Genomic DNA, 15,975 nt, shown 5'->3' with positions numbered 1-15,975 from the left:
TGTAACAGGTATTCTAGAGTACAGGTTTCTGATCATTTTAAAATCATAAAACTAAAGTGGGTAAGAATTCCAGAATAATGGAAAAACTAGATTCAAATAGAGCCAGTATTTTTTTTTTAAAGGAATTGATATAATTTTTATTTTTTTAATTTTTTTTTTATTATTTTTTTTTATTAGTTGGAGGCTAATTACTTCACAACATTTCAGTGGGTTTTGTCATACATTGATATGAATCAGCCATAGATTTACACGTATTCCCCATCCCGATCCCCCCTCCCACCTCCCTCTCCACCCGATTCCTCTGGGTCTTCCCAGTGCACCAGGCCCGAGCACTTGTCTCATGCATCCAACCTGGGCTGGTGATCTGTTTCACCCTAGATAATATACATGCTGTTCTTTTGAAATATCCCACCCTCACCTTTTCCCACAGAGTTCAAAAGTCTGTTCTGTATTTCTGTGTCTCTTTTTCTGTTTTGCATATAGGGTTATCGTTACCATCTTTCTAAATTCCATATATATGTGTTAGTATGCTGTAATGTTCTTTATCTTTCTGGCTTACTTCACTCTGTATAATGGGCTCCAGTTTCATCGATCTCATTAGAACTGATTCAAATGAATTCTTTTTAATGGCTGAGTAATATTCCATGGTGTATATGTACCACAGCTTCCTTATCCATTCATCTGTTGATGGGCATCTAAGTTGCTTCCATGTCCTGGCTATTATAAACAGTGCTGCGATGAACATTGGGGTGCACGTGTCTCTTTCAGATCTGGTTTCCTCAGTGTGTATGCCCAGAAGTGGGATTGCTGGGTCATATGGCAGTTCTATTTCCAGTTTTTTAAGAAATCTCCACACTGTTTTCCATAGCGGCTGTACTAGTTTGCATTCCCACCAACAGTGTAAGAGGGTTCCCTTTTCTCCACACCCTCTCCAGCATTTATTGCTTGTAGACTTTTGGATAGCAGCCATCCTGACTGGCGTGTAATGGTATCTCATTGTGGTTTTGATTTGCATTTCTCAAATAGAGCCAGTATTAATTACATTGAATTAAATAAACTGAGGAGGTTGATTATAATTTGTATGACTTTTTGTTCTAATACAGTGCGTATTTCTTCATGTTTTATTTTCCAGATTTAAAGAAATGTTTTCTTTTAAATAATCTATGACTTACAGCAATCAATAAAGCATACCTTTTTAAACAAAAATGACAATTTTTTTTTTTCTACGTGATCTCTCCAGAATTCAGAAACTCTCAATACATTCTTTTCATGGTGTATAGGTAGTCATTCACATATGTTCAAAAAGAACCTGTTCTCCTCGTAATGGAACACAATTGGAAACGCTGATTACAATACCAAGGCTCGGACTGGATTGTCACATTGGAGAGAGATGTACATAGACTCAGAGAGGACCTTGCTTTCAAGGTTCCAGCAAAGCAATCGTAAAAAGAGCTTACATGGTCAATCACTATTCTTGCTGTGCTTATGTATATAATCAAGCCAAAATTAATGAAAAAAATTTAAGTTTTACTGGGATTATTCTTGTAAAGAATTTTTTACAAAGCAGGAATAATTGTAGGGAGAAAAATTGTATTTGAACCTTTATGTTCCCCATGGACAGAGAAGCCTGGCAGGCTACAGTCCATGGGATCCACAAAGAGTCAAACATGACTGAGCGACTAAGCACAGCAGAGCAAATCGGACTTTAGGCTTCCCAGGTAGCGCTAGTGGTAAAGAACCCGACTGTCAATGCAGGAGACATGAAAGACGAGGGCTGACCCCTGTGTCAGGAAGATCCCCTGGAGGAGGGCATGACAACCCACTCCAGTATTCTTGCCTGGAGAATCCCATGGACAGAGGAGCCTGGCAAGGTACAGTCCATAGGGTTGCAAAGAGTCGGACATGACAGAAGCGACTTAGCACGCACACATATACCCATAAACTGGACTGAATCCTGAATTTTTCTAGTTTCCTCAAATATCTGGCTACAACTCTCCAAGCTAATGTTTCCATTGTCTCCCACCTTTCTGAATTGGAATCAGTGAGAATGAAGACTGCCCTTGAACCTCCTTGGAAGGGACTCTACCAGGTCCTCCTCGCTACCCACATGGCAGCCAATCTTTAGGGTCTTAAACCTTACATATACATCTCACAGCTGAAGAGTCCACCTGACATCTGGTCTTGTAAAATACTGAATCTCTAAATCAACTTGAGTAGGAAGAGAGGCAGCTGACAGTGAGGTGGATGCTCCCTCCAGGACATCAGATCAACACTTCATACTTCAACTGAACATGAAATTCTCTCTTTTTTTATTTTTTTTCCTTCCCATTCTTTCACTCTGGCATCGGCCTGAGAAGGTAAAACATCATCTGTATCTCCCAGGCTGTTGATAAGGGAGGTAGCCTCTGAAATTTAAGCAACTATGATTTGGGGCTAGGAGAAAACCTAACTGACATCTAAGTTGAATAGGCATATGCAACTAACTATCCCTGTGAGTGAATCCACTAACAGTGCTGCCTTGATGGAAGTGATTTGTGTCCTGACAGGATTTATCTTTGTCTGTGATGGTAATCATTCTCCGTATGTACCTAGATGGCTGGTACATCGTCATCAGGCTGTCTCTTAGGTTATCTAACTGTGCCCCTGAGTGTTCACAAACAAACTGAGATACCTCATTGGTTGAACTCCCTGGATTTACATCAGTGAGTTATAAAGGAAGTGTCAAGAGGTATTCATGACTCAGGATTCACTTTCCTTAGTGGGTCCATTCTTCTCTGGTTAAGTGAAGTGAAGTGAAAGTCGCTCAGTCATGTCCAACTCTTTGGGACCCCACGGACTATACAGTCTATGGAATTCTCCAGGCCAGAATACTGGAGTGGGTAGCCTTTCCCTTCTCCAGGGGATCTTCTCAACCCAGGGATCAAACCCAGGCCTCCCACATTGCAGGCAGATTCTTTACCAGCTGAGCCACCAGGGAAGCCCTCCCTGGTTAAGAGTGCATGTAAACCAGAATATGATTAGGGACCTTTCCTTAATTCTTGAAAATATTGAAAAACTCACTGTTAGAGCAATAGCTGCCCAACAAAAATCCTAAGGCTTTCTGGCCAAAGTTGTTCTTGATATAAGATAGCCCTTGATTCTCTCTCAGTTGAGCAAGGAAGTTTCTCTGCTGTAGCCAACACCACCTGCTGGACTTGGAGTAACACTTTCGGGGCAGCTGAAATTCTGGAACATCAGATCACTGAGCAAGTCACTTGCCTTCAAAGGGTGACTCCTGCCATGGGTCTTTCTTTGAATTATTTGCATTTGATTGGTTTGGGGCTTGGGGACCACGGCTCAAGGGTACACGCCACACACGAGGAATTATCCTGCTGGTTAGAATCAGAGTGCTCTCTCTCATGTGCTGCATTCCCTCAAAAGCTTTAAATACACGCTCACAACCACTCACTACCGAGTCTCACTGAGACTAAGGACATCAGAAAGGGGACAGAGAGAATGACCAACTTAAAAACTCTAAACCTGAAGCTGACACCTGTGACTATCACAGGGATTAATTTAAAAAAAAATTATGACCTGTGACTATCACACAGAAGATCAACAGAAGCAGAAAGAACTAAAGAGCAGTATCTGATAATGGCATTTAATGCTTTAAGTTTTTATCACATTTCTCAGATAAGCGAGAATCTGATCAAAATGGGGAAACTATTAAAGGGCCTCCCTCGTGTCTCATCAGTAAGGCATCTACCTGCAGGGCATGAGACACAGGAGACTTGGGTTCGATCCCTGAGTCAGAAAGACCCCCTGGAGAAGGAAATGGCAACCCATTCCCGTATTCTTGCCAGGAGAATCTCATGAACGGAGGAGCCTCGTGGGCTACAGTCCACAAAGAGCTGGACTCGTTGGGGTTGCAAAAAGTCAGACACAACTGAGCACGCACACACTTTAAAGAAACAACAGGCCCAAAATAGAATCACTTGTGCTAAACCCCATGTCAGCAACAAAACCTAATACCTAACTCATTGCATTCTCAATCCCTGCCCAGGAACGCAACTTTAACCAGTGAGTCTTGAATCTGGTCGGCCCTAGTGAAGTAATCCACCCAGTAGGCCCTTTTGTTCCTTTTAGGAGGGCAACCTTGTCTGAAACAAGACATTCTTTGCCAATAATTTCCTTTTTCCACTCCCATTCTACCTTTAAAAATCTTTCCTTTTCTACAGCTTGGTGGAGCTCTTTTCTGTTTGCTAGATGGAATGACAATTGATTTATGAATTATTTAATAAAGCCAATTTGATCCTTAAATTTACTCCATTGAATTTTTGTTATTTGTGCATAAGTGAATTCTTTCATCAGGAGAGGTTATGTAGCTTTTGCCAGAGTCTCAAAGGTACCCATGACCTCAAAAAGATGAAGGAACCCAAGGAAAGCTCAAAAAGCACATTATAGATTCTGGGAACTGCACTGTTTTATTCACTCTTCAGGCCTGGAGGACCCAGGATCTCTTGGGGAGCCGTCAGTTCCTTAACTTGAGTTTATATCAGTTTCTCGTCAGTTAAACAAAAATGGTATTTTCCTTTCATGAAGAGGAAATGCTGACACATGACTGCATTAGCTCAGCCTGCTCTTCCCCAACATCTGAAAAAATTCTCCCCATCAGGCGAAAGTTGACTCAGTGCTGTCCTCTCCATATCATCTTCCCCAAATCCCACTCTGTATCCCCAAATAGATGAGCTCCATGCCCTCTGTAATCTCACAGCACTTACCTCAGGATTCTAATTGTTTGCTTCTCTATTCCAGATCCTTACTGACCATGAGCTCTCTGAGAAGAGGAACTGTATTATATTCTTTGCTTCTCATCACTTCCCTGACAAACAGTGCCCATATAGTATATCCATTAGGAAATATAAAAGTGAGAAGGTCTTGGTCCTTCTCAAGCCCTTGCAGGCTCCAGTGGGAAAGAGATTCTGGAGAAAATCTTCACTTTCTAGAAACTCTCTTCTCCATGAACACACAAACACACACAACATCACACCCAATTGATAGTTCAAAAGGAAGATAGAAAATTTCCTCATATGAAAGAGAAAGAATGATGTGTAAAGACTCACGGTCATTTGAGAATCAATTGGCTCTTGCTAAAACGCAGAATATAAAATTTTGTAATCCAGCTGAGATGTAAAAAGAGAGGTTTTTCGTAGAGATAAGCACCCAGTGCCTACAGGGTATGACCCCCTGATGACCTCTTGGTCACGACCTCATGGTGGGATAGGGCTCTCCACCCAGGGGAGCTGGGAAGGGGTGTGTGCAAGCTGGAGCTGACCCCCAGGGACCACCCATCATCTCAGGGGAGGGAGGCAGGGCTGTCGAATGAGAAAGTCTGGTAGACGGAATAGGAAGGCAGCAGCCCCCAGAGCAAGCCCGCCATGTGGATCAAGGATGCGGCACCCTGTTCCTTGGGGTCCAGCCAATTCCAGGCTCAGACAGGCAGCACAGCTCTCTGGGCTCAGGCAGAGGACGCGCACCCCATCCTTACATCAAACAGGTCCTCAGTCCCCTCCCTGGCTTTCCGATCCTTTCATAAGGCCACCAGAGGTGAGGGATAAAGAAATGAAATGGTGTGCCTGCAAATGAGGAGCAGCAAGAGTTATCAGGACAGAATGTGTGACCTGAGAGAAGAGAGAGGTGATGGAGAAGACAGTGCGTGTCAAGCTAACAAGCTGGGACTTGATCCTTGATGAGCAGAGAGAGGTGGTGAGCACAAGTCTGACAAGGTGGGATTCGGGTTGAAGAAAGTTAACTCTGGGAGCTGCTAGGGGAGGGGTGGATTTGAGCTGATCTGACCTGGGCAGGGAGGCCCGTTAGGAGGGGGTGTCAGTGCTCCTTCAACACTTACTGAATGGAAGTAACAGCTTGCCATCAGTCAGTCCGCTTAACTTTCACACCAGGAAAGCACATGGGACCACATTTTCCAGGAATAAAATTAGAAATGGAAGATACTAAAATTAGCAAGTGATAATCAGCAGAGTTTAATCAAGAACAAGCTTTGTCAAACCACGTGCCCTGTCTTTCACGACACGGGGATATGCCTGCTGAGCCAAGTCAAGAGACCCTCACGACCTTACTCATCAGGTAGGCAGAAAACACACGCTCATGCCACAATCCCTCTTCCATATGTGACTGCTTGGAAGGTCAACCCCATGATTTAGATTCAACCTGGAAGCAGAGATAAAGTGCTGAAGGAAAGGAGCTGAGACCAGGGACATTTAACATTTTCATCAATAATCAGTGAAGAGAAAAAAAGTGCACATTAGTTTTCCACATGGTACTCTAGCTGCTTAAAAATACATCATGTACTGAGAATTCAAAAGAACCAACCATAATGAGGAAGTGACAAAATTTGTATCACCAAAAAAAAAAAAAAAAAAAAATTAAAGCCAAAACAAACGTCTGAATTTCAATTTCAGGAGAGTTATTGATGAGTCCAGCAGGGCTCAGAGAAATAGCCTTCCTGGCTCCTGATACTTGCTTGGTCTCAAGAATATGTTGATCTATCACACAATAGGCCGGAGCTTGGGGTGGCAGTAAAGACAGAGAGGACAGTAGTTCTAAATTGTATTTATTCCCAAGCACCACTTGGGGCACGTGAATTGATAGAAAAAGTATTTCTTGGTCTTTTCCTCTGGTTCCTGACACTGAGCTCCTAAATCCCTTGCAATTTCCTGGGTGACAGGAGTGTCTTTTGTTCTAATGAGGTGACTCTTGGTGGCTCCTTGGATGGTTTCAGGAGGGAGACTGGTTATCAGACCAAGACCAAGCCATGATTAGAAGCTTGGAATTTTCAGCACAACTCCTCCCATATCCCAGGAAGGGGAGAGGGGCTGGAGATTGAGTTCATGACCAATCATGTCTACATGATGACGCCTCAATAAACAGCCCCAGAGTAAGGCATTCAGAGAGCTTCTGGTTTAGTGAGCACATTCACGAGCTGGGGAAGTGACATACAACTCAACTCCATAAGATGGAAGCCCCTGCTCTCGGGGCCCTCCCAGACCTCACTCCATGCATCTCTTCATCTGGCTCCTCAGCTGGATCCTTCATCATATCCTTTATTATGTGATACCTTGGTAAATACGTTTCCGTGAGCTCTGTGAGCTGTTCTAGCAAATGTTGGAACCTAAGGAGGCAGACGTGAACCTTTGATGTATAGCCAGTCAGCCAGAAGAACAGGTGACAACCTGAGACTTGTGGTTGGCTTCTGAAGCGGGGTGGGAGAGTGGGGCTGAGCCCTTAACCTGGGGGGTCGGATGCTGTCTCCCGACAGATAGTGTCAGAATTGAGTTACGTCATAGGACACCAGGCTGGCGTTGGAGAATTGATAGGTGTGTGAAAAGCCCACACACCTGGTATCCAACGTGAAGTGCAGCGATTACTCAAGAGTAGAGGAGAGAGCCTTTGCAGGGCGCTTGCTAAAATGACTGATTTCCAGGCCCTCCCGCAGAGAGCCTGAGTCAGCTGTCCCCAGTGGGCACCGTTTGACTCTGGGATCGGACAAGTTCGGCCCCCTTGGCAAGAAGAGAAAACGACTCATCTGTCCACAGCCAGAGTCCTAACTTCTGCCCTCCCTCCAGTTAATTAGAATTAAGATAATGCTGAACATTTATGAAGTTGGCTACCACCTGCTAGGGGCTGTCTTAAGAGCTATGTGTGTATTTTTTCATTGAATCCTCCAGGGTCCTCATCAACAAGGTTCTACCAGTTCGCCAGTTTTTCAGATCAGAAAACTGAGGTCTGAGAGGTCACAACATTTGTGTCAAGGTTACAGAGCTAGTACATGGCAATGCCAGGCCCCCATAGCAGTTCTTTCCTGAAAGGAGTCAGAAGCCAGGGGTCAAGTTCCCAGCTCCGCCATCTAGTAGAGGGGCTGACTGTAACCTGTGAGCCCAAACCTCAGCTGGACGATGGGACTGTTTTTGCCTCCCTTAGGGTCAGCGTGAGAAGCAAAGGAGTAAGCGAAAGGGGCTTCAGTTGTGGAGTATGCGCTCCTCGGTGAATTTTATCGGTTGCCATTTGCACATTTAGGGCTTCCCTCATAGCTCAGTTGGTAAAGAATCTGCCTGCAATGCAGGAGACCCCGGTTCAATTCCTGGGTCGGGAAAATCCCCTAGAGAAGGGATAGACTACCCACTCCAGTATTCCTGGGTTTCCCTTGTGGCTCAGCTGGTGAAGAATCTGCCTGCAATGTGGGAGATCTGGGTTCGATCCCTAGGTTGGGAAGATCCCCTGGAGAAGGGAAAGGCTACCCACTCCAGTATTCTGGCCTAGAGAATTCCAGGGACTGTATAGTCCATGGGGTCACAGAGTCGGACTCGACTGAGCGAGTTTCACTTTTATTTGCACATTTAATTCAGGTGAACAGGTGCTGATAGAATCATGATAGCTTACATTGGGATTTAAATTTTTTTAAATGATCAGTACAATGATTCTGAAGCAATGAAAGGCTTAATGAGAACAGACTTAGAAAATAAGGCTAAGCTATGCAAGAGAAAACATATACATGTGTGCTCAGTCGATTCTGTCGTGTCTGACTCTTTGTGACCCCATGGACTGTAGCCCACCAGGCTCCCCTGTCCATGGGATTTTCCAGGCAAGAATACTGGAGTGGGATGCCATGCCCTCTTCCAGGGGATCTTCCCAACCCAGGGATTGAACCCACACCTCCTGCATCTCCTGCATTGCAGGCAGATTCTTTACCTCTGAGCCACCAGAGAAACCACATAATAGAGTATAATTTATTTTTTAAAAACTGAAAACTGCATGAACACATCTGTCATGGCGAGGACACACATCCTAGGGGCAGTTGGCTGATATCCAGGGTATCCTGGTCAAGGATCCACACCTCTGGGCTGACTGTCACATAACATTTGAAAGATCCCAATCAGAGCCACACCCCAGAGGCAGCTGCTATAGGCTCTGAGCTAGCACTGCCTTAAGCTTCACTAGAAGGTCTGTTAATTACCAAAGTGATCTTGCGAAGAGGTTTTTGAGATATCAGTGGTATTCAAGACATGCAATTTGGTGGAAAAATACATTCTTAAAGAAGAATGTAGCCTCTGGCTAGTCTAGCAGCTTATACCCTTCAGCGTTCCAGGACTCCAGTTCTGTTCTATCGTCACCTTTTCTGTGGACAGTCAGATAAATCCTCTTCCTAGACTACTGTGATCACAGTGCCTGAGGGACAGAGAGCCAGGACAAACCTAAAGCCTAAAGCACAAGTTGAATGATGGTTTTCATACCTGCTTGTTATTTATTGCACATGGGACAGAATTCAACTATGTATTCAGGCAACCAAGATTTATTGAACCTCCACTATGTGCAAATATTCTGGATACTTGGCATACAACCACAAACAAAATAAAGATGTGACCAAGATTTTGGCCAGAGGCCCGCTGTACTAGAACACACCCCCTCATGTCAAGGAAGGTGTGGGAAGATACTTAGAGCCTTCACCTATTGCTGATCATCAAGGTTACCAACTTTTCCCTATAGGTACCCGTTAGCCACAGATGGTCAAATTAACTTACATTAGTTTACAACAAGCCACCGTGAAAAGTTACTGAGTTTCATACTGAGATGGACAGCCCTTTTATCTTCTCTTAGACATCTAGAGGGTGCTGGTCCTGGGGAAGGAAGGACGCTATCTGCCCTCACCTCCTGCCACAGGACCAGGCCTGCTGCCCGGACCTGCTGAGCAGGCCTTGCAAACTCGGGGCCCTGGCCTTTCCTTCTGGCTTCTTTGAGTCCATGTAGGCAGCCATGAATAGCGGGGGAAGATGTAACGGCGTCTTTTTCAAAGGTCAGACTCACACAAAATACTACTGGCTTTAAGGAGATCCACGCACAAACCTTGCAGCTGAAACCCAGTGAGGCCCTTTGTCAGAGGCGGGGTGTGTGGTCAGAACGCTCCCAGCATTCTGAGATTCTGCTCCAGGGTTTCCTTCAGCACTGGTACTTTTTTCCCCATGCTTCTAGCCATTTTTTGTAAAATTATTTTCTTTTGTCTTCATTTTCAGTTTCTACCTTTATTCTGGGTCAAAACATCCCTTCAGAGCTTTCTGATGTGGCCTCCCACACACTGTACTACAAACTCTCAGCATTCAGCCAGGTCTGCAGAGTCTCTATTGCTGTAACTCTGATCTCTTTTCATTCTAAAGATATTGGACGACATTGAGTGCCGATTCCTGTTGAGTCATCTGATACACAGTTAACATGCATAAATGAGGCAGCCAGGGAGGAGAGGGTCAAACTTCAGGTGTATACAGTAAGGGATACGAGTAGATTGAGCCAAGAATGGGAAGACCCTCTACAAAGAAGCAAGTATCATGGTAATTAAGATATTGGCTTCCAGACTACCCAGTCCTTACAAAGGGAGAGACGAAGCAGGAGCCAGTGGACTTAGCAGCGCCCTAAAAGATGAAGGTAAGGGGTGGACAGGAAGAAGGTATGAGAGGATAAATTTGATTATTATAACTTGCCTATTAAAGGAGACTTACCAATCTCCAGTCATTATTAAAAAGAGGAGCCTATGGCTGGTCCACTAGAATAAACAGCCTACATCCTAAAGGTTCATGGGACTCATCTAATCTAATATCCCACACTTGCAAAGGGAAAAAAAAAATCCCTGAGCACCACCTTGCCCGAGATTTAGCAAATAAAAATAAAGATGCCTGGTTAAATTGGAATTTCAGATAAACAGTAAGTGATTTTTTAGTATAAGCATGTCCCAATTATTACATGGGACATACTAATACTAAAAATGATTCATTCTATAATTTTTATGGCAATCCTGCCTCCCTCTGCAAAGGTTACTTGGTCAGCTAGTGACAGACCCAGAGCTAGAATCCTGGCCTCTGTCTTTCACGAGGACAGGAATCACTGAGGGTGTTCCAACAGTCCATCACGCACCTGAGAAGTCACCACCAATTCATCGCCTCTGCTTATAGGTCCTCGAATGGTCCTAAGGAAACTAATCTATGAAAAAGACAAATTCCTTTCAATGGGCGATTTACCTTTTTAAGCTTGACGTATCCAGTATTGGTTTGGGGATCTGTTTCAATCTCCAAACGTCCCTCACTGTCTCCCTGTGTAATTCGATACAGGATTTTAGAGCTCCCAGTATGTGGTTCATCAGCGTCTGTGGCCTGGATGGTTAAGATGACAGATCCCACAGCTGTGTCTTCAGGGAAAGTTAGGTTTCCATACTAAGAAGGAAATAGGGGAAAGAAACAATGAGAATGTCCATTGTCATCAAGCACAATTATCAAAGAACAAACTTGCCTCTGGTTTCAGAATGGACACAAGTCACAGTTTACCTCAATACTTACCAAGCATGTTTTTCCTGTTGATGAGCAGAACGCAGTTGCTTTTGACACCAGTCACATTTGTAGACTGATATCCGTTACACCAAGAAACAGTGTCTCAGGGAGCTACTGATAGGATTCTAAAACAGATTCTCCCACCGCATCCAATATATTTAGTAACTGTAACTATCATTATAGTTATCAGTAATGAGACAGATAAATAGCTACTATGTATTGAGTACCTACAATGTGACAGGCACTTTACATATATCATTTTAATTAACTCTTAATCAATCAGAGAATAGTTGTTAAGAGCCTGAACTTTGGAGTCAAATGGCCTCACTATGAATCCTAGGCTTGCCACTTATTACCTGGGTGAATTGAAATAAGTTATCTGATTTTTTAAAGTCTCAAGTTCATCCTCTGTCCATTGGACATAATAAAAATGGAAGCTATTTTACATTTTCTGTTTGGATTTACAGAGATAATACATATAAAACCTCTGGATGCCTGGCACATAATAAGTGCTCAATAAAGATAAGCAACAAGACAAAATGCCCTACTGAATAGCTGTGTTATCATCTCCATTTGACAGAGAAGCAAAAGATTGGAGAGGTAAAACCCACTCAGAGGGATGGGATGGGGAGGGAGGTGGGAGGGGGGATCAGGATGGGGAACACATGTAAATCCATGGCTGATTCATGTCAATGTATGGCAAAAACCACTACAGTATTGTAAAGTAATTAGCCTCCAACTAATAAAAATAATTGGGAAGGAAAAAAAAAACCCACTCAAGACCACACAGCTAGCTGGTCCAGAATTGGGTTTCAGATCCATGCTTGTCCACCTCCAAAGCAGGTGCTGTTAATCTCTCACTCCTCCACTGAAAATCCCCCGGGTCATGTCTCTTGGCATCATGATCATGAAGATAATGATAACAGGCAGGGTCCAGGAGTGGACCATGGCAGCAAAAGAAGTGGACTCACACTTTCTAGAGCCCCATTTGCCTTTCCAAGCTCTGAGATTCCTAAAGCAGAACTCTTGTCCTCAGTCTAAAAGCACTGTCTAGATGTAATGTGAGGAAACTATAACACACAGAAAAGATCAAATACCCAAGAGAATGGAGACAGAGAAGAGACAGGCTCTTAATCTCATGCCCACTTAACCTCAGTGCCTGCTACACAAGTTATATTGTCACACCTTTTACCTCTGCAAACCCTCCTGTAAATCAATTCCCTTTCTTTGTCACAGCTTTATCCTTGATTTATGAACATCATCACAAGACTCTGGGCTGCCTCATCACTGACTTCAAACATAACAATCTAGTCAAAACAGCTTCTCTCTCCTCCAGAATAAATAAATAGAGGCATCCATTTTAAGGGAAGCAATGATAAAACTACTGCCAAGTTCAAAGCCCACATTAACAATAAATTAGCTTGAATTCTTCTTGATGTAGTCAACTGATCTTTTTCCTCCTGCTCTTTTTGCCCAGTTCTTCTCATTTTTGCAAGTGTCATGAGCACATTCTTTTGGCATAAACCAGAGATTAGCTTTTTCTTCAACTTTGTTGTTGTTATTCAGTTGCTCAGCCATGTCTGACTTTTTGTAACCTCATGGGCTGAAGCACGCCAGGCTCCCCTGTCCTTCACCATCTCTCAGGGTTTGCACTGAGTCAATGATGCCATCCAACCATCTTATCCTCTGTCATCCCCTCTCTTCCTGCCTTCAATCTTTCCCAGCATCAGGGTCTTTTCCAATGAACTGACTCTTTGCATCAGGGGGCCAAAGTATTGGAGCTTCAGCTTCAGCACCAGTCCTTCCAATGAATATTCAGGGTTGATTTCCTTTAGGATCGACTGGTTTGATCTTCTTGTAGTCCAAGGGACGCTTAAGAGTCTTCTCTAGCACCACAGTTCGAAGGCATCAATTCTTCGGCGCTCAGCCTTCAGATACTCTCACATCCGTATATGACTACAGGACTCTTATTCAATTATTGCAAGGTGGGTTTAAATTGCCAACATTTTGCCAGATTTTAAATTTTGACTAAAAATTCTTGTTTGAGAATCTAGCAATAATCTATTTATTGTCCTATACACACAAAATATATAAAGGCAAACTGCAAGCAGCCACTCAATTTGTCTCAATTTGACAAAGACTGTGCTTGTAGCTTTCAAGCAGTCCTTGAAATAAATGAGCTGTTGGCAAAAGTTTATAAACAGATGCTCACAGATACTATAACAGTGAATGTTACTGTTCCCAGAAGATTTGCACTGAAGACAAGGCCTGAGTTTACTACCAGCGTATTAACTAAGATATTAAATCTGGCATTATCCCTAACTAGTATTTGTGTCTCTATTCCAGAAGTAGGGGTCAGGTAATATAAACAAAGTAAAGCAAAAACAAGGTGACAACTACTCACATCTGACTTTTCAAAGATGGGGATCTGATCGTTGATGTCAATAACGTTGATTTGCACAAAGCAGAGGGTCTTGAAGTCTGAAAATCAAAAGCATATCACAAAAATTGTCTCTGAAAATCATGCATTAAGATCAGAAATCTGCAAGAAAAACAATTGGCAAGTACAGTGACAGCCATGCCACAATCTGACTAGTGACCTGCAAAGTGCGTGGCAAGGAGTTTCTCCGCTCCCCACCAACACCCACGTGTAGGTCACCAAGGTGGGGCAGAAGAAAACCCTGGGAGAGGCTCCTCTGGGCTTCCCGCTCCATCCACCCGCCTCCTCCTTGGTAAAATCTTGTTCCTGAGCCAGGCTTTCTGGGAAGCAGCCTCTCTTTTCTGACTAGTGAAACTTACGTAGCCTTCAAAGCCCAGTGCAAAACTGTCCTTCTAGAAAGCTTCTTTGAGCATCCCAGAAGGTTGTCTTTCCTTCTCTGAACACTTCCAGCACTCACTGTCCTTATCTCTTCTGCCGCCATAAAGGGAAGGCCCAAGTGAGGGAGGCAAGGTACAATTGTGTGTCTGTGTACAAAGTCGCTTCAGTCGTGTCCAACTCTTTACGACCTTATGGACTGTAGCCTTCCAGGCTCCTCTGTCCACGGGATTTCCCAGGCAAGAGGACTGGAGTGGGTTGCCATGTCCTCCTCCAGGGGAATCTTCCTGACCCAGTATTTTACCCACGTCTCTTACGTATCCTGCATCGGCAGGTGGGTTCTTTACCCCTAGCACCACCTGGGAAGCCCACGATACAATTAGCCCTTTTCCAAGGGCATGCCTACCCAGAGGCAGCTCACAGAATCCTGGAAAGTGGCTTTGACGGGTGTGTTTGACAGTTCAGAGACCTAGTCAGAGACAGCAGTCAACCTGGATGCAAGGTGAGCATGGAGTACGGGTAGGGATGGGATCCCCAGAAAAACAGCCACATGAAGACCAACAGGATGGGATCCACATTTCCATTATTCCAACCATGAAGCCTGTATCATACAATGGCTAAGACTTTGGGCTCTGGAACCCCACCACTGAAATTCTGTCTCTGCTACTTATCAGATGTGTAAGAGGTTGGGCATGTTACTTGAAATCAGTGTGTGGTAGTCAGTTTACAAAATGCAGAGAGCAACAAAATCAAGGTTCTCATCATAACAGACACTGCTGGCACTCTGTATATCAGGCGTGGTATTAAGTGCTTTGCTTACATGACTCACTTCATCTTCACTCTCACTCTGTGATGTAGGCACTATTACCATTTTCATTTCGTTCACAACTGAGGAAGCCAAGGGTAACTTGACCAAGGTCCCACAGCTAGCTCGTGGTCAAGCCAGAATTTGATTCCATGTGCTCCTTAGTCCTCTCCATCTGCTCCCTGCCCTTCACCTTGCTCTGTGCCCTGGAGGCTGACCTTAGGAACAGCATCACCGGGCATCCTGGCCCTCTGGGTAGCAGTTGAGTTCTGCCAGGGGGAGCACTGGCAGGAGGTCTGAGGAAGGGCAGGAGCACAGAGTCAGAGTCTGGCTCCCACTGCCAGCAGCTTCCTCTAGAGTCACAGCCCCAGGCCCAGGGCCTGCTCCTTCAGGGGAGGGCCCTTCCCTTGCCCCTTCTCACCTTGGGGTAAAAATGACTCCACTGTGCTTCACACCTCCTGCTGGCTTTCCATAACCCCTACCCACAGCTTTACAGACAATCCCTTCTTGACTCTCCTTTTGGTTACTTCTTTGAAGGGGGCTTTCTTTTCCTGGGATGCTGACAAACATACTCAGGCTGCCTAGCTTCAGAGCTTGTTCTCAACACACCAGACACAAGGCCAGGCATGTAACCTAATAATAACCATCTTATAAATAAGTGGATGCTAATTAAAGCTGGGTCCAGCCCCAAGGACATTTGTAGACAGCAAGAATGTCTGGAGATTTGGAGAGGTCCCAGGGCCTGAACTTACCACTTGCCTGTTCCAAGTAAGCCTCATTTGGACCAGCAGTGAGCCTTGTGGTTTTATGTAAATAAAAATCACTTCCCTGAATTTATGTAAAACTATGCTAATTATAGTCTACTGACTAATTTTCTGTAGTACACAACTGAATGTTTAATTCCATCAACACACATATACTTACATATAAATATATTGCATAATCTGGTCCATATAGTCTATAGATGTATTCATGTATATAGACAATTT

At 44.1% G+C, this 15,975-nt stretch overlaps 1 protein-coding gene across 5 annotated transcripts in view; it reads right to left on the bottom strand.

Moving 5' to 3' along the window:
• CDH17 (cadherin 17) overlaps positions 1-15,975 on the bottom strand; it is an 88,568-nt gene that overhangs the window by 17,184 nt on the left and 55,409 nt on the right. For all 5 annotated transcript variants that reach the window (XM_061123776.1, XM_061123778.1, XM_061123779.1 and 2 more), the window contains 2 exons: positions 13,771-13,847; positions 11,061-11,252 (listed from right to left, as the gene is read on the bottom strand). In XM_061123776.1, the coding sequence (XP_060979759.1) occupies positions 11,061-11,252; positions 13,771-13,847 (269 nt within the window). The remainder of the gene's footprint in view (positions 1-11,060; positions 11,253-13,770; positions 13,848-15,975) is intronic.

Source organism: Dama dama, chromosome 21 (genome assembly GCF_033118175.1).
Source record: "Dama dama isolate Ldn47 chromosome 21, ASM3311817v1, whole genome shotgun sequence".
Taxonomy (NCBI): Eukaryota; Metazoa; Chordata; class Mammalia; order Artiodactyla; family Cervidae; genus Dama; species Dama dama.
Note: the sequence above shows the minus strand (reverse complement) of the source record. Positions and strands in the feature narration are given on the sequence as shown.